The sequence below is a fragment of the Manduca sexta genome, chromosome 10, assembly GCF_014839805.1.
Source record: "Manduca sexta isolate Smith_Timp_Sample1 chromosome 10, JHU_Msex_v1.0, whole genome shotgun sequence".
Lineage (NCBI taxonomy): Eukaryota > Metazoa > Arthropoda > Insecta > Lepidoptera > Sphingidae > Manduca > Manduca sexta.
In genome coordinates, this window is record NC_051124.1 from 6,890,282 (window position 1) to 6,907,933 (window position 17,652).

The 17,652-nt window shown below is 41.0% G+C and overlaps 4 protein-coding genes and 1 long non-coding RNA gene across 5 annotated transcripts; 2 read left to right on the forward strand and 3 right to left on the reverse strand.

Annotated features, from left to right (window-relative positions):
• Positions 1-629: 629 nt before the first annotated feature.
• Positions 630-1,289, reverse strand: LOC115455870. The gene is made up of 2 exons (XR_003939831.2): positions 1,173-1,289; positions 630-664 (listed from the first exon to the last, which is right to left on the reverse strand). It is a non-coding gene; the product is annotated as an uncharacterized LOC115455870 (long non-coding RNA).
• LOC115455868 (inhibitor of growth protein 3) lies at positions 1,008-6,076 on the forward strand. Its single transcript, XM_030184631.2, has 11 exons — positions 1,008-1,204; positions 1,370-1,441; positions 2,476-2,673; positions 3,056-3,197; positions 3,385-3,481; positions 3,861-3,950; positions 4,294-4,402; positions 4,617-4,725; positions 5,054-5,140; positions 5,537-5,669; positions 5,874-6,076. The coding sequence occupies exons 1-11, from the start codon at positions 1,177-1,179 to the stop codon at positions 5,991-5,993; spliced, it is 1,185 nt and encodes a 394-aa protein (XP_030040491.1). The 5' UTR covers positions 1,008-1,176; the 3' UTR covers positions 5,994-6,076.
• A 636-nt stretch (positions 6,077-6,712) lies between these two features.
• Positions 6,713-9,663, forward strand: LOC115455871 (calcyclin-binding protein). Its single transcript, XM_030184632.2, has 5 exons — positions 6,713-6,886; positions 7,203-7,425; positions 7,612-7,818; positions 8,693-8,855; positions 9,518-9,663. The coding sequence occupies exons 1-5, from the start codon at positions 6,863-6,865 to the stop codon at positions 9,609-9,611; spliced, it is 711 nt and encodes a 236-aa protein (XP_030040492.2). The 5' UTR covers positions 6,713-6,862; the 3' UTR covers positions 9,612-9,663.
• Positions 9,664-10,075: 412 nt separating this feature from the next.
• On the reverse strand, positions 10,076-12,310 carry LOC115455872 (serine/arginine-rich splicing factor 4). The gene is made up of 2 exons (XM_030184633.2): positions 10,286-12,310; positions 10,076-10,205 (listed from the first exon to the last, which is right to left on the reverse strand). The coding sequence occupies exons 1-2, from the start codon at positions 12,307-12,309 to the stop codon at positions 10,157-10,159; spliced, it is 2,073 nt and encodes a 690-aa protein (XP_030040493.2). The 5' UTR covers position 12,310; the 3' UTR covers positions 10,076-10,156.
• A 1-nt stretch (position 12,311) lies between these two features.
• LOC119188930 (myosin-2 heavy chain-like) lies at positions 12,312-17,122 on the reverse strand (the record flags this gene model as incomplete). The annotated part of the gene is made up of 1 exon (XM_037437191.1): positions 12,312-17,122. A coding segment is annotated over exon 1 (4,749 nt), but the record flags the coding sequence as incomplete, so codon positions are not given.
• Positions 17,123-17,652: the final 530 nt, after the last annotated feature.

The window sequence follows — 17,652 nt, forward strand, 5'->3', positions numbered from 1 at the left end:
TATTATTTTTTCGAGGCTGTAGTACAAAACATATAGTAACGAAATAATGCCCCCCGCATTATTGTTTTTTTTACGAAAATACATTTATTTTTTCTGTTTTAAACACATGTATAGTCAGTAAATACAAGATAGACTAGAGTAATGCATTGTATGGTAATTTCAAACAGAATAAGTATATTATTGAATTATTTTTTTTTTATTAATTTGTCTTAATCTGCCCCCTTCCCCTTCCCATATACCGGATGTCATCGTCCCCCTCCTTCGTATGCCCGTGATAAGGCGTGCCTAATGCCTATATTGCGTAGTAGAACTAAAGAATAGGAAAGATCTACTATTGAATCCTAAGATCCGCCTAGAATCGCAATTTTACAATCGGGATTCGGTACATTACCAAAATTAAAACGCTTAATAAGTATCTATAGTTTTATATTTATCATATTCTTATACAGTGCTAGGTCCGCTGGGTTTCTTTTTAGGAACATAGCCGATTCTATTGTGTATTTCTTCGGTGGTCTTCGTTCCCGAACCCAGTGATTTCGGCGTATCTTCCTGCATTTCTGTCGCTACAACAGAAGAATGCGCTTGTTCTTGACGAAAAGCTTCATATGCTTGTAAATCTTCTATTTTTAAAGTTATTTCAGTTAGAGGTCTGCGGATCATGCTTCTGTACAAAAAAAAAAACAAAGTAATGGCGCATCGATTTTTCAACCCGTATATGAACTAATTATCTGCAAACACCACTACGTAGAGGCCATATTCGACTAAACCACATCCCATTGCATGGGGGTGGGATGTACGATGTTCAAATTTTTTTGTTAGATATAAGTTGCACTGAAATTAAAAGTTACTTCGGCTTACCTCTCGAGTAGCGACTTGGCTGTTTTCTAAAACTGTTACAAAAATAATATAATTGTGATAATAACCAATGATATTTTGTTGTATGTATACTGAAAAAAATAATAATCGAAATGTCCTTGCACAATATAGTCGATTAGATTTACTAACGGTATTTTGTGACACAACACTACGAATCTATTTCTGTCGTGTGACGTAAAAAGGAGTACACGTCAATATTGTGATTTAAATAGTGATTAAAGTCCTATAAAACATTGTCATTACTCTATAATAACTATATTTGTGTTTATAAAATAAATTGAACGCTTTTAACTTACCAAAATGCTTTATCTCGAAGATTATTTGGAAAGTAAGTTGTCCTTTGTTCTTGTTCACGGTGACGTAACTGTAAATGGTTGGTAGTACTGGAGCGTGGCCTCAAACGCGCGAATATTTAAAATATTCAACTAGAATATTTTTTTATTACCACCTTCCAAGTACCAAATAATTTATATATTGTTATTATTCATTCCAGTGATTGAACATCTACCGCAAGAGCTGAGAGACAGATTCACAGAAATGCGTGAGATGGATTTATCTGTGCAAAGTATGAACTTTTAGATTGTTTAAATTATTACATTTTGTAGTGCTATGTCCATCAAGGGCACTGTAAGGAGTCATCTTTAAACTTTTCCCCTCTTAAATTGTCTCAAGCATTCGCTCCAGACATTTACGGCGCATAATTTACAGGCGGGAATTTACGAACACTGAAAAAAATGTTTTAGTTCATTTTAAATTCCTTACTAAGTTGTCTATCTAATAGTGTAGGTTGAAAATAAAATTATATGTACTTTAGGAGCCTACGCATAGAATTAACAGTTTTAGTGGCAGTTTCATTATAAAAATAAAATAATATTGATATAAAAAAAATTATAAGATCAAAACACAGATAACATATTGTACAAATATGTTAAATATTTTTTTCAATATTTATTATAAATTTGGAATGAATACATAGCTTCTTAAAATAAGGTTACTATGCTGTTATTTTTTCAATTGTAGAAGGCTAATTCAGATATATTTTCTCTGTTGCTTGCATTTGATCAATCATGATGACAATCATATCACAGCTTATTCTAGACAATTAATATATTAAACACAGTATCTATACAACAATTTATATCACTGAAAATAAATCTTACCACATATCAATAAACATGTTGGTTTTCTATAAGTTTTATAGTGAAAGAAGATTGCTTATAATGTCATGTGTGACAATGCTTAACGGTATTTAAAATGTAGCCTGAATATTATGATGGCACTCATACACATACACTTACGCATTTTATACCTGAAGGGGCAGACAGAAGTGTAACTAGTGCACCCACTCCTCTGGAGTGTGTTCTGTTATGCATTATGTGATAGGGTGTGAACCTATCGCCATATCGGGTACAAATTCCTATTACTAAGTACAAAAACCTAATATCACTTTGCTCAATGTGGGGCTCAAATCCAAGACCTCAGCATTGTAGATGTACTGTAATACTCTATGCCATCAATGCAATCTCTGCTAATATTATGATTTTTATCAAAACCCAGAGATGTTGATTATTATTCTTTCTAACTTAATTTTTTATGTAGATAACATGGATACATTGGAGAAAAGAGTACGCACCCTATTTGGTGGATGTAGGCGTGGAGAGGTCAACACCGAGCAAGCGAACACTGAATTTGCAGATATCAAGCGTGGCTATAATAAGACTTTGGAAGAAGCGGATGAAAAGACTGCTCTGGCTAACCAAATGTATGATTTGGTTGATAGATATTTGAGGAGATTGGGTAGGTTACTCTTGTGTAATTTTATCTGGTCATTGATAATAATTTATTCCTGTTCTGATTTTACAATTTTATAAAATTTTATGTCGGCCACAAAGTAAACATTAATTTCCAAAAGAACTTGAAATATGTATGTTACGTTTGAAATATTATACACCAGTCTCCATGGAGTAGCAGACATTAAGTTGACTAATACAACATCTATCTAATGACTGACATAAATTTTTGTTTGATCAGTGAATATTTGTTTTCTATCTCTGCATTTCAATTCCAAAACCAATTGGACATAGAAAAAATATTTTTACTTTATTGTGTTACCCTGAAATATACTTTTTGTTAACAAATCTAAACTTCCTCTAACAAATACTACACCTCATTTCCACAGATACTGAATTGCATAAGTTTAAATGTGAACTGGAAGCTGACAATAAAGGTATAACTGAATTGTTGGAGAAACGGTCTTTGGATTTAGATGTCAATACAAACCACACTGGCACATCTAATAATAACCACTATAAGGAGAATAGGTGAGTTTGAATCTTTATGTTAGTACTAACTATTTTTCTCGTGGCTATAAGTATTTATTCTATTTTTTTTTTTTGACAAACTGCAGCATAAAATATTTTTAATACAAACCATAACATGCTTACATTATGAAGTATTGTTTTTGTAAGGTCTTAATATTTAAATATATTATGACTTCATTTGCATTAGATACCGCATCAGGCCGGAGAAACGTCGCGATAGTTGGGGCAATCGTGACGCGCGCGGGCATTCCTCTAGCAACCTGTCACGTGATCCAGCTATTCAAGTAACTATGTTTTTGATGATTTAAAAACATTGTCGACCACGAAATGGGTGCAGGTGTTTTTAAGTAAAAAAAAAATGTTATGTATAAGCACTCGCCCCTGAGAATGATCTACTTAATAAGTCGAAACTGGTCGGCGATTGCGACTACTTTATGACGTGAGTAAAACCGTATTGTTTTCGACTAAGTTATGCATAAGAGTTAAAACGTGTCAACTTGATCTGCAGTTCAATGGCATAATTTTGTTACGTACATGTATATGTAATCTAATTAATTAATCATCTTAATATTTTATTTAATTAATTAGTAGTTAATTAAAATAGTAAGATGTTGGGTATCTGATAAAGCATGAATATTACATATACAATTATTTATTTCATAGGCTGCTCTTGGTCGTGATTCGTATTCGCTGGGTCAGGCTGGAAGTGCCATTGCTGCTGCAGCCAGTCAGGCTATAGCGGCCACTCAGCAGGTAATGTTGTTGTATATAAGTAGTTACATAAATAAAAAGCTTTGGCATTTTTATTAAATTACTCCAATATATCAATTCTTTAAAAGTACACGACAAAGTGACCCCACTGCATTTGCTGGTAAGTAGAGTGACAAGATATGATTACTCCTCCGCAGTCAAGACAATCATGCCGGTTTGTTGGAACCAGATATATACAGGCTGATCCTGTAACATGACACACATAAGTCTTTAAATTTTGTGTACGGTGGTCGTTTTCCGGGCGGATATAAAATGTATCCCACCGCAGAAACAACAGGAATAATGTAGCGGCCTAGTGAAAGAAATTGATTTATTTTTAATATAGATGCAGCATGGCCGCCGCACCGCTTCGCTAAAGGCGTCTTACGAGGCCGTCGCGGGCGGAGACCTCGCGCACCACGCGCTGCAACCACATCACACCCATCACGACCATGGTAACTATACACGACAGAGATAACTAATGCATATAAGCCCCATTGATCTAGTTGTACTGTGCTGGACTGTAAACTGAAAGGTTCTAGGTTTGATAACCATTTTTGTAATTGTCAAATGAGTTAACACTATACTGTATTGAGACGATATATAATATACTCTAATTAAATATGCTGATAAATTGGTGTTATAATAAAATTGGTTACCTATTTTCAGGTCATGGCATAGCAGCCAGTCACAATCAAAGCAACACTGTGCATGGACACCACACCACATCGCACAGCCATAGTAGCACATCCTCATCAAATAAACGAACCAAGCAGAAGTAAGTATTGAATATGATATATAACATACTGACAAATGGTTATATTTATTATATGGACAAGGTAAAGTGACCCCACTGCACGCGATGTTAAGTTGAATGGAGTCCAACTATTACCTCAACAATGCCAACTTGTTGGAAACCAGATATATAGAGACCCACCCTGGCATGTGACACACACACACACATGCACCAGTGTGGGAGATTTTTACACCTTATGGCAGCTGTATTATTAATGCGTGACTATTTAATGTTTCTAAAACACGATGGTTGATGACACCAAATACAAAAATTTAACCTTAAAATACAAATGGTTTATTGCGGCTTTCAGAAAGAACAGCTACAGTGCGTCGAGCGTGTCGGGACACACGCAGCAAGTGGCCGCGGTCGCCAGCCGCTCCTCGTCGCCTGCTGCTGTGTATGTATTATATTAATGTATAATAGAAGCATAACACTGTTTATACTATAGTATCTCATCGCCTTGTTTTAGTAAAGTATTTGAGGTGTAACCAGGTTTAAAGTCTAGATGGAGTAAAATACTGTTAGTTTTCTATTAAGATGAATGACAAGTCGAGCATTTCGCTCGCTTGATGGTAATGGCCACTTATACATATAAACTGTACATGATAATTCAATGATAAGCCTGTTGTATAATATTGACTAAAGTGAAATTTATTTTGGTTTGACCTACCCAAATGGTACACACTAGTATATAATATCAAGATGATTATGATAAAGAGAAATAGGTTATATGCTAAAGACATTTTTAAAGTATATAATTATTTTTAATAATTATGGGAAACATTTTGCACAGGGCTATGAGCGTCGGCAATGTGGCAATTGAGGAACCGATAGAGGAGGAATGGACTTACGACCCGAATGAACCTCGCTACTGCATCTGCAATCAAGTGTCATACGGTGACATGGTTGCCTGCGACAATCAAGATGTAATACTCTTTTTGTTTAATAGATTTAATTAATTTCAGGGCAGTCCTTTAAATTTGTTAATTAGAACATTTATTTCAATATTTTCATACGCGTTAACAAATTTAATATTATTTATAACATCTAAAACATATTTAAAAAAGTATTTCACATTTACAGATCGAGAAATGATAAGTGTTATTAACTATGAATGTAATTTGTTGCAGTGTCCATATGAGTGGTTCCATTACCCGTGCGTGGGAATCACCGCACCGCCGAAGGGCAAGTGGTATTGCCCACAATGCCAATCAAACATGCGCCGCAATCGCGCGCACAGAAAAAATTAAGCACTGGAAAAGTGCTAGCAAATTGTATTATGTACCTTTTCATTACTCATTATTAAAATAAACAATTTCGTCTCTCCATGGAATCTATTATTTCATTAAATTCCCGGGATAAAGTAGTAGCCTACTTATGGCTCAGGGGTAATGTACTTTCTTAATTTTGAAAGAATTAAGACATCAGTATTTGAATATGCCTATTGCAAAGAAATATGCAAAAAGTCAAATCTTAGCGATAATAACATAGATTATTAGTATTATACTTGAGAATTATAATATTATTTTCCAAATAAATGTACGCAACGGAATGTTATTACGATTTTTTTGTTACTCGACAGAACGAACATACTAAAGCAAAGAAAAAAAAATCGCATCAATATTTTGTAAAAACTATTTCGTTACGTAGATAGGTATATTTATTTTAATAATATGCATTATATTTTTTTTTATGAAAATTATATACTTATCAATTCTGAGATATCAATGAGGTCATTGTCGTTTCGATTGTCGCTGTATTTCTTTCGGGTTTCAATATAATAATTGATTCACGAGTGACAAACATATTTATTACATTCTTATCGTAATTTAGCATTGATTTTTCCCTGTGATTACGATTACGTACGACACGGTTTACAATTTGCAGTATCAATTTCAATGCCCACTTAGCGAAGTGTACAGTGTACATCTAGCCTAACACTTCTGGCATTTTCTAGAACATTAGCTGACTCCTATCACTATTATATTGGCAATACTGACATTTGTCAGTCAGTTATTGTATTGAGCGCGGAAAAAATATACTTACCTACTGGGATACGTGATTCCAAGATCTTTAAATTTTAGTGCATTATTTCAGGTACAAATATTAAACAATAGAAATGTCTGAGGCGAAGATTAAAGAGGTAAGTAATGTATTTATCCATTAAATATTGAATTTATGTTGTCCCTTGAAACACGTGTGTATAGTCATTGTCATTGAAAACATTATTTTTGTATTGGAATTAGTTTCAATCTCATTAATTAACACAAAAGCGAAAATATGTGTCAACAAATACGATAAATCAGGTGTAAAATAAATATTGCAAATTGATTAAGTATACATTTTCAGTAGGTAAATCAAAATTACGCATTAAATATTGTCATTTTAGTAGTTCTTCTGGGATTATACGCAAATTCACTATTGCTTAGCATGTTACGTACACTTTTGGTACTTTTCAGTTGCGTGACGACGTTGATGAGTTAAACGAACTCCTTAAACAAGCTAAACGCAAGAAGGTGCAGGATGTGTTGACATTGGAAATTAGGAAACTTGAGACTGAGATGGTCAAGTTGAAGGAAAGCGAGAACACCACCCCTATGGAAGTAACTCACACTCCAGCTACATCAGCAACCTCATCCCAGTCTAAAAGCAAAAGATACCAAATTAAATTAAATGGGTATGGTAAGTTATCCCATATTTACTATGTTGTCATTTATTATATTAATTAATAAAAGTTTTTTTTTTTTTATCTTAATTCGAATTTTTCTAATGTTCTAGATATTTTTCAACTTAAAAAATATTCAATCTCAATATGCGAATTGTGATGTATTGATTCAAAATTTAATCTTTACTCTAATGCCATTTCAGGTTGGGATCAATCTGATAAGTACATAAAAGTATTTGTTACACTTAAAAATGTCCAAACTTTGAGCAAGGACCAGGTATACTGTAAGCTTACAGAGCGTTCAATGGAACTGCATGTTGACAACCTAGATAACAAAGATTATTTGCTTGTCATTAATAAACTGCTTGAACCCATCAACATAGAGGAAAGTCATTGGAAGCAGAAGACAGGTAATTATACAACAATAGTTAGTAGAAACAGCATTTAAACATTATTTTCGATAGTACTGGTATTAATAAAGCAATAAAAGACTGCCAAAAAGTAATTCTGCTAGTGCCAAACATATGAGCAGATATTGCCAGCACTGTCGGCATAAGCAGCTATTCACTGATTTTACTTTACAGTGAAATGGAAAACAAGATTATAATGTTTTTATGACATGGAACAATGCACTTAGTATGTAAAGTGATATCTTAGACACATACAGTAGAATCCGGTTATAACGACGACCAAGGGACCGTTGATATTACGTCGTAATAACCAGAAGTCATACTAAACAATCAATTTTTGTTTTTTAATAATCGCATATTTAATATATATTTTTAATACATTTTAAGGCGACTAGCAGACAAAAAGAAACATTGAGACATGTAAAAATATTTATTTATTTTAAATTAGCATACATGGTACACGCATACGGTGCATATTGCATGCACGCGCAAATAAGGAACTGTAGTAAAATAAACAGTCTCATTAGTCTGCGATGCAAAGTGGGTACACAGGACGGAAATAGCTTCTATTATTTTTCAATTCAATTTGTTTGTTATCACGTCAACGCATGTCGTTATAACCGGACAATTGTGTGGAATTACGTCGTTAAAAGCAGTCGGCCGTTATAAGCGGATTCGTAATAGACAGATGTACTTTCAAAGTGATTCAGTATTAAAACCAAACATATGCCTATAGTTACGTCGCTCAAAACGGATGGTTGTTATATGCGAAGTCGTACTAAACGGACTACACTGTATGTGTATAATAATATGCCCAAACACATTTTAAAAATTTTAAATGACATATTAACTATGTTTTGTGGCTGGATTTCAGATATGGTTGTTGTGTTTTTGGCAAAGAGTAATCCCAATGTGAAATGGTCCCACATGACAGAGATTGAAAAGAAATTTGAGGATCAACGTAACAGCCGTTTCAAAACTGATGACATGGGCAAGAAAGATCCGCAGGATTCTATAATGAGCCTCATGAAGAATATGTAAGTGTGTCGATTTTGCAACTATAATTACATTTTTGTTACTATAGAATTAAGAAAATAGTGAATATAAATACAGTCAAACCTGTGTGACTGAGAAGTAGACAAGTGAGAGTAATTGCTAGGTCCCATCAATTTAAACCTCTTAAACCCTACATGCGAAAAACAAAAATCTTTATAAGAAAGTTGTATTTCCCTTGTGAATCTCAATAAATGAGTCTGCTACTTGTCTGTACCTCTGTAAGCTACAGTTGAGTATATTTAACATTTAATATTTGTGATTCTTTACAAATTTTTTGTAAAAGTACATATAATCTGTTGATAATAAATCTATCAAAATTATTTCATCAAATTCAAGTCATTAGATGTGTAATATTTATACCTGTATTAGTGAGAAAAGCCACCATATCTCTATATGTGAAAAACTCTATGTAAAAAAAAATCTCCATAAGGAAAAAGTTTATTGCGTTTCCTTGAACTGATCGATTGTCCCGGTTTGACTGTAAACTTTGTACAAAGTCCAGTTATTTTGTGGATTATAGTGGTTTTGGGAGATCACATTATATGTTAAAAATTTATTGCACTATCCTTATGTGCTAGATCTCGATATTGTTAAATTTGTGGTTATACATAAAGAATTTATTACATCTGTTATTTCCATACAGGTATGAGACTGGTGATGATGAAATGAAAAGAATGATTTCTAAAGCATGGTATGAAGGCCAACATAAGAAGCCAACTGATACATTAGACCTTTAATATTATTTTGTTTACTGTTAAGGATAAATAAATCATAGTATGTTTATATAAATTGGGTCTTTCATTTGCAAATAAAAAAAAACATTATATTCCCCAATGAATAAAGTTAATATTATATCTTTATCATTATATTTTTGTAAGAAATCTTGTGTCATGTCTTGCAAATTGTTTGGAAAGTTATTAATCACAAAAATAGTTGATCAGGTTCGAAATTTTAAAATTCCTATATACATTATGCTTGATTGAAACTTTTTTCCTTATATAAAATTAAGTTGAATGTTTTAGTGTAGTCCAGTACAAAAAATTAAAGTGTATACAATTTCTATGTTTTAAATTTGTTAATCTATATTATATTTTGAAAGTTGTTGGTTCTGTTATTTAACTATAATAAAATGACTTTATGTAATATATCATTTCTTTATTGTAAATATTATGATAATTGCTATATTACAAATATACTTCTTTACAATATAATATTACAATTTATCCATTTTAACAATACAAGTGGTCTTTTGGCATAGCTCTATATTCGATATGTTGAAACCTTAGTTGACCTTAATAAAAGTTGTCTGAGGAATCCACCAGGAGAGAGATCTGAAAATAAAAATAGAAATATTAATTTGAATGCCCCAATAAATTTACTCTCTTGTTTGATCTAAATTATTTAAGCTTACTTTGTTTTATGTTTCTTCGATACATTTTCATTGAAAATCTGCACAAGTACGCCGCATAAATAAATCGCTTGAAGTGTGTATAATACATGTTGCCAGTTAATAGGCAAGATGTCTTGAGGATACTTCAGTTCTTCATTCGTAGAAAGTGCCTGTTCGTTATTTCTGGATGCTCTGATATTTTGAAGTCGTGCATACGTTGTATCTTGTTCCATTATATTTTTTTCGTTAGATAGATGTTCTCTAAAAACTCCAGATATATTTCTGCGTATAAAGAAGTCAACACGCGTCACAGAGTTTCGATTTACACTTAGATCAGTTAATCGAGGTCTACGGTCATTCGCAAAACTGGTAATCATTTTTCTACACTTCGATACCATTCTATTCGAATTAAGAATGATACTGTTGTCAAAACGAGTGCGAAGAACTGTATCCATACCGCTTCTATCCACTTCATTTCTTAAATGGCGACTGTCTATCTCATCCCTGGCGCGACGGCCATGTAATGTTTCCATGGCTCGGCGGCTATCTATCTCATCTCCAGAACGACGGTTTGCTAATGTTTCCATGGCGCGGCGGCTGTCCACCTCATCCCTGGAACGACGGCTTGCTAATGTTTCCATGGCGCGGCGGCTGTCCACCTCATCCCTGAAGCGACGGTTAGCTAATGTTTCCATGGAGCGGCGGCTGACCTCCTCATCCCTGGAGCGACGGCTTGCTAATGTTTGCATGGAGCGGCGGCTGTCCACCTCATCCCTGGAGCGACGGTCAGCTAGTGTTTCCATGGCGCGGGGGCTGTCTGTTTCATTCCTTACACGGCGGCTGTCCACCTCATCCCTGGAGCGACGGTAAACTAATGTTTCCATGGAACGGCGGCTGTCCACGTCATCCCTGGAGCGACGGCTTGCTAATGATTCCATGGCGCGTCGGCTGTCCATCTCATCTCTGGAGCGACGGTTTGCTAATGTTTCCGTGGTGCGGTGGCTGTCCACCTCATCCCTGGAGCGACGATTTGCTAATGTTTCCGTGGCGCGGCGGCTGTCCACCTCATCCCTGGAGCGACGGTTTGCTAATGTTTCCATGGTGCGGCGGCTGTCCACCTCATCCCTGGAACGAGGGCTTGCTAATGTTTCCATGGTGCGGCGGCTGTCCACCTCATCCTTGGAGCGACGGTTTGCTAATGATTCCATGACGAGGCGGCTGTTAACTTCATTTCTTTCACGGCGGCTGTCCACCTCATCCTTGGAGCGACGGTTTGCTAATGTTTGCATGGAGCGGCGGCTGTCCACCTCAACGCTGGAGCGACGGTTTGCTAATGATTCCATGACGAGGCGGCTGTTAACTTCATTTCTTTCACGGCGGCTGTCCACCTCATCCTTGGAGCGACGGTTTGCTATTGTTTCCATGGTGCGGCGGCTGTCCACCTCATCGCTGGAGCGACGGTTTGCTAATGTTTGCATGGAGCGGCGGCTGTCCACCTCATCGCTGGAGCGACGGTCAGCTAGTGTTTCCATGGCGCGGGGGCTATCTACTTCATTCCTTACACGGCGGCTGTCCACCTCATCCCTGGAGCGACGGTTTGCTAATGTTTCCATGGTGCGGCGGCTGTCCACCTCATCCCTGGAACGAGGGCTTGCTAATGTTTCCATGGTGCGGCGGCTGTCCACCTCATCCTTGGAGCGACGGTTTGCTAATGATTCCATGACGAGGCGGCTGTTAACTTCATTTCTTTCACGGCGGCTGTCCACCTCATCCTTGGAGCGACGGTTTGCTAATGTTTGCATGGAGCGGCGGCTGTCCACCTCAACGCTGGAGCGACGGTTTGCTAATGATTCCATGACGAGGCGGCTGTTAACTTCATTTCTTTCACGGCGGCTGTCCACCTCATCCTTGGAGCGACGGTTTGCTATTGTTTCCATGGTGCGGCGGCTGTCCACCTCATCGCTGGAGCGACGGTTTGCTAATGTTTGCATGGAGCGGCGGCTGTCCACCTCATCGCTGGAGCGACGGTCAGCTAGTGTTTCCATGGCGCGGGGCTATCTACTTCATTCCTTACACGGCGGCTGTCCACCTCATCCCTGGAGCGACGGTTTGCTAATGTTTCCATGGTGCGGCGGCTGTCCACCTCATCCCTGGAACGAGGGCTTGCTAATGTTTCCATGGTGCGGCGGCTGTCCACCTCATCCTTGGAGCGACGGTTTGCTAATGATTCCATGACGAGGCGGCTGTTAACTTCATTTCTTTCACGGCGGCTGTCCACCTCATCCTTGGAGCGACGGTTTGCTAATGTTTGCATGGAGCGGCGGCTGTCCACCTCATCGCTGGAGCGACGGTCAGCTAGTGTTTCCATGACGCGGGGGCTATCTACTTCATTCCTTACACGGCGGCTGTCCACCTCATCCCTGGAGCGACGGCTGTCCACCTCATCCCTGGAGCGACGGTAAACTAATGTTTCCATGGAACGGCGGCTGTCCACGTCATCCCTGGAGCGACGGCTTGCTAATGATTCCATGGCGAGGCGGCTGTTAACTTCATTTCTTTCACGGCGGCTGTCCACCTCATCCTTGGAGCGACGGTTTGCTAATGTTTGCATGGAGCGGCGGCTGTCCACCTCATCGCTGGAGCGACGGTTTGCTAATGTTTGCATGGAGCGGCGGCTGTCCACCTCATCGCTGGAGCGACGGTCAGCTAGTGTTTCCATGGCGCGGGGGCTATCTACTTCATTCCTTACACGGCGGCTATCCACCTCATTGCTGGAGCGACGGTTTGCTAACGTTTCCATAGAGCGGCGGTTATTTACCTCATCTCTATAACGACGGTTTGCTAGTGTTTCCATGGAGCGGCGGCTGTCCACCTCATCCCTGGAGCGACGGCTGTCCACCTCATCCCTGGAGCGACGGTTTGCTAACGTGTTCATGGCGCGGCGGCTGCCCAAGTCATCCCTGGATCGACGGTTAGTTAATGTTTCCATGGCGCGGCGGCTGTCCACCTCATCCCTGGAGCGACGGCTTGCTAAAGTTACCATTGCGCGGCGATTGTCCCGCCTTTCCCTGAAGCGACGGCTTGCTATTGTTTCCATGGTGCGGCGGCTGTCCACCTCATCGCTGGAGCGACGGTTTGCTAATGTTTGCATGGAGCGGCGGCTGTCCACCTCATCGCTGGAGCGACGGTCAGCTAGTGTTTCCATGGCGCGGGGGCTATCTACTTCATTCCTTACACGGCGGCTGTCCACCTCATCCCTGGAGCGACGGTTTGCTAATGATTCCATGGTGCGGCGGCTGTCCACCTCATCCCTGGAGCGACGGCTGTCCACCTCATCCCTGGAGCGACGGTTTGCTAATGTGTTCATGGCGCGGCGGCCGACTACTTCATTTTCTACACGGCGGCTGTTAACTTCATTCCTTACATGGCGGCTGTCCGCCTCATCCCTGGAGCGACGGCTTGCTAATGTTTCCATGGCGCGGCGACTGTCCAAGTCATCCCTGGATCGATGGTTTGTTAATGTTTCCATGGCGCGGTGGCTGTCCACCTCACCCCTGGAGCGACGGTTTGCTAATGTTTCCATGGAGCGGCGGCTGTCTACCTCGTCCCTGGAGTGACGGTCAGCTAAAGTTTCCATTGCGCGGCGATTGTCCCGCTTTTCCCTGAAGCGTCGGCTTGCTAATGTTTCCATGGAGCGACGGCTGTCCACCTCATCCCTGGAGCGACGGTCAGCTAGTGTTTCCATGGCGCGGGGGCTGTCTACTTCATTCCTTACACGGCGGCTGTCCACCTTATCCCAGGGGCGACGGTTTGCTAATGTTTCCATGGTGCGGCGGCTGTCCACCTCATCCCTGGAGCGACGGTCAGCTAGTGTTTCCATGGCGCGGGGGCTGTCTACTTCATTCCTTACACGGCGGCTGTCCACCTCATCCCTGGAGCGACGGTTTTCTAACGTTTCCATAGAGCGGCGGTTGTTTACCTCATCTCTAGAACGACGGTTTGCTAGTGTTTCCATGGAGCGGCGGCTGTCCACCTCATCCCTGGAGTGACGGTTTGTTAATGTTTCCATGGTGCGGCGGCTGTCCACCTCATCCCTGGACCGACGGTTTACTAATGATTCCATAGAGCGGCGGTTGTTTACCTCATCTCTAGAACGACGGTTTGCTAGTGTTTCCATGGAGCGGCGGCTGTCCACCTCATCCCTGGAGTGACGGTTTGTTAATGTTTCCATGGTGCGGCGGCTGTCCACCTCATCCCTGGAGCGACGGTCAGCTAGTGTTTCCATGGCGCGGGGGCTGTCTACTTCATTCCTTACACGGCGGCTGTCCACCTCATCCCTGGAGCGACGGTTTTCTAACGTTTCCATAGAGCGGCGGTTGTTTACCTCATCTCTAGAACGACGGTTTGCTAGTGTTTCCATGGAGCGGCGGCTGTCCACCTCATCCCTGGAGTGACGGTTTGTTAATGTTTCCATGGTGCGGCGGCTGTCCACCTCATCCCTGGACCGACGGTTTACTAATGATTCCATTGTGCGGCGGCTGTTTACTTCATTTTCTACACGGCGGCTGTTAACTTCATTCCTTATACGGCGGCTGTCCACCTCATCCCTGGAGCAACGATTTTCTAACGTTTCCATAGAGCGGCGGTTATTTACCTCATCTCTAGAACGACGGTTTGCTAGTGTTTCCATGGAGCGGCGGCTGTCCACCTCATCCCTGGAGCGGCGGCTGTCCACCTCATCCCTAGAGCGACGGTTTGCTAATGTTTCCATGGTGTGGCGGCTGTCCACCTCATCCCTGGAGCGACGGTTTGCTAATGTGTCCATGGCGCGGCGACTGACTACTTCATTTTCTACACGGCGGCTGTTATTTTCATTCCTTACACGGCGGCTGTCCACCTCATCCCTGGAGCGACGGTTTGCTAATGTTTCCATGGAGCGGCGGCTGTCTATCTCGTCCCTGAAGCGCCGGTCAGCTAACGTTTCCATTGCATGGCGGCTTTCTACCTCATTTCTAGAACCTCGGATTGCTAATATTTCTATAGAACGGCGGCTGTCTACCACATCCCTGGAACGACGGTTTGCTAATGTTTCCATGGAGCGGCGGCTGTCCACCTCATCCCTGGAGCGGCGGCTGTCCACCTCATCCCTGGAGCGGCGGCTGTCCACTTCATCCCTGGAGTGACGGTCAGCTAACGTTTCCATTGCGCGGTGATTGTCCTGCTTTTCCCTAGAGCGACGGTTTGCTAATGTTTCCATGGAGCGGCGGCTGTCCACCTCATCCCTGGAGCGGCGGCTGTCCACCTCATCCCTGGAGCGACGATTTCCTGTTTCCATAGAGCGGCGGTTATCTACGTCATCTCTAGAACGACGGTTTGCTAATGTTTGCATGGAGCGGCGGCTGTTAACTTCATTCCTTATACGGCGGCTGTCCACCTCATCCCTGGAGCGACGATTTTCTAACGTTTCCATAGAGCGGCGGTTATTTACCTCATCTCTAGAACGACGGTTTGCTAGTGTTTCCATGGAGCGACGGCTGTCCACCTCATCCCTGGAGCGGCGGCTGTCCACCTCATCCCTGGAGCGACGGTTTCCTGTTTCCATAGAGCGGCGATTATCTACCTCATCTCTAGAACGACGGTTTGTTAGTGTTTCCATGGAGCGGCGGCTGTCTACCTCATCCCTGTAGCGACGGTTTCCTGTTTCCATAGAGCGGCGGTTATCTACCTCCTCTCTAGAACGACGGTTTGTTAGTGTTTCCATGGAGCGGCGGCTGTCCACCTCATCCCTGGAGCGACGATTTGCTAAAGTTTCCATGGAGCGGCGGCTGTCTACCTCGTGCCTGGAGTGACGGTCAACTAACGTTTCCATTGCGCGGTGATTGTCCTGCTTTTCCCTAGAGCGACGGTTTGCTAACGTTTCCATGGAGCGGCGGCTGTCCACCTCATCCCTGGAGCGACGGTTTGCTAATGTGTCCATGGTGCGGCGGCTGTCCACTTCATTTTCTACACGGCGGCTGTTAACTTCATTCCTTACACGGCGGCTGTCCACCTCATCCCTAGAGCGACGGTTTGCTAACGTTTCCATAGAGCGGCGGTTATCTACCTCATCTCTAGAACGACGGTTTGCTAGTGTTTTCATGGAGCGGCGGCTGTCCACCTCATCCCTGGAGCGACCGCTTGCTAATGTTTCCATGGTGCGGCGGCTGTCCACCTCATCCTTGGAGCGACGGTTCGGTCGGCTCTCTTCATTTCTTGCATGTTGGCTGTCTACTACATCCCAGATACGGCGGCTGTCTAATTGTTTTTTTGCGTGACGATTTCTTTTTTCCGACGATTTTATAATCCCGTATAAACGCTCATGCGCTAATTCAAATTGATTTTTAGGAAGTTCAAAATCTCTTATTTGTCTTTGATATTCTTCTCTCAATTCCCTAGAGATTCGAGATTTTAAACGATGGCTGTCCGCATCTGAATCAGTTTCCCTTAGAGACTGCAATGTTCTGTGCCTTCCACGGAATTCGTGAAATGATTGAGTTGATGGAAAGATTACCTTCGAATCATATTCCTTTGCGTCATGGTGTTGAACGTAAGGGCTGTTGTTTACGCTTTGCAAGCTGTATTCTTCTTTAATAAAAGTTTTGAATTGGTGTATTCCATGAGTATTTTGACGACCGTCTTGAAGCAATTGGCGATCACAGCACCGGTCCCTTCCATTAACAAGATTGCACTCTCTAAAAGAGGCAATCGGTTGTAATATCGCGACAAACGCAATAATAAATAAACGCCAGTTATTCATAGTAACTGTGTGCCCTCTATGTAAGATTTTCTCGTTCGCTTTATCGTTAGAAGTAAACCTGAGAAGGCTGCTTCTGAACTGATTTCTTCTGTGACCGACACCTCCTTTTATACTGCATAGGAGAGTGTCGGATCGAACGATTATTAGGCGCTAGAACGCATTCAATTTTCAGCAACCTACGCGAAGGGGTTTGTGTAGAGAGATGCGATGTATCTACATCCTTGCGTAACTTTAGGATTGCGGATTACAAAAGTAAGAAATTTTATTACCTACTCCGCAATTTGTAGACTTATAATCACTTAATTTAAAATATTAATGTTGTTTTACTAGGTAACAAACTATCGATCTCTCGTATGCCAGCTTCTGTCTTGATAGACAGGTACCGTAGACACCGACTATTTTGATATTAGATGCTGCTAAACTGCAGTGTATCTAGAAGATCTGTTTTGTCCCAATCGAACATTGTAGCTAACGTACTTACTGGGAATTGTGAGATTTCTACCATTCGATAAACATGCTTAACAGGTAGGTATTTTTTCGACCTAGCAAACAGAATTCCTGAGAACTACTTGAGTCGTAAGGACTTTTAACT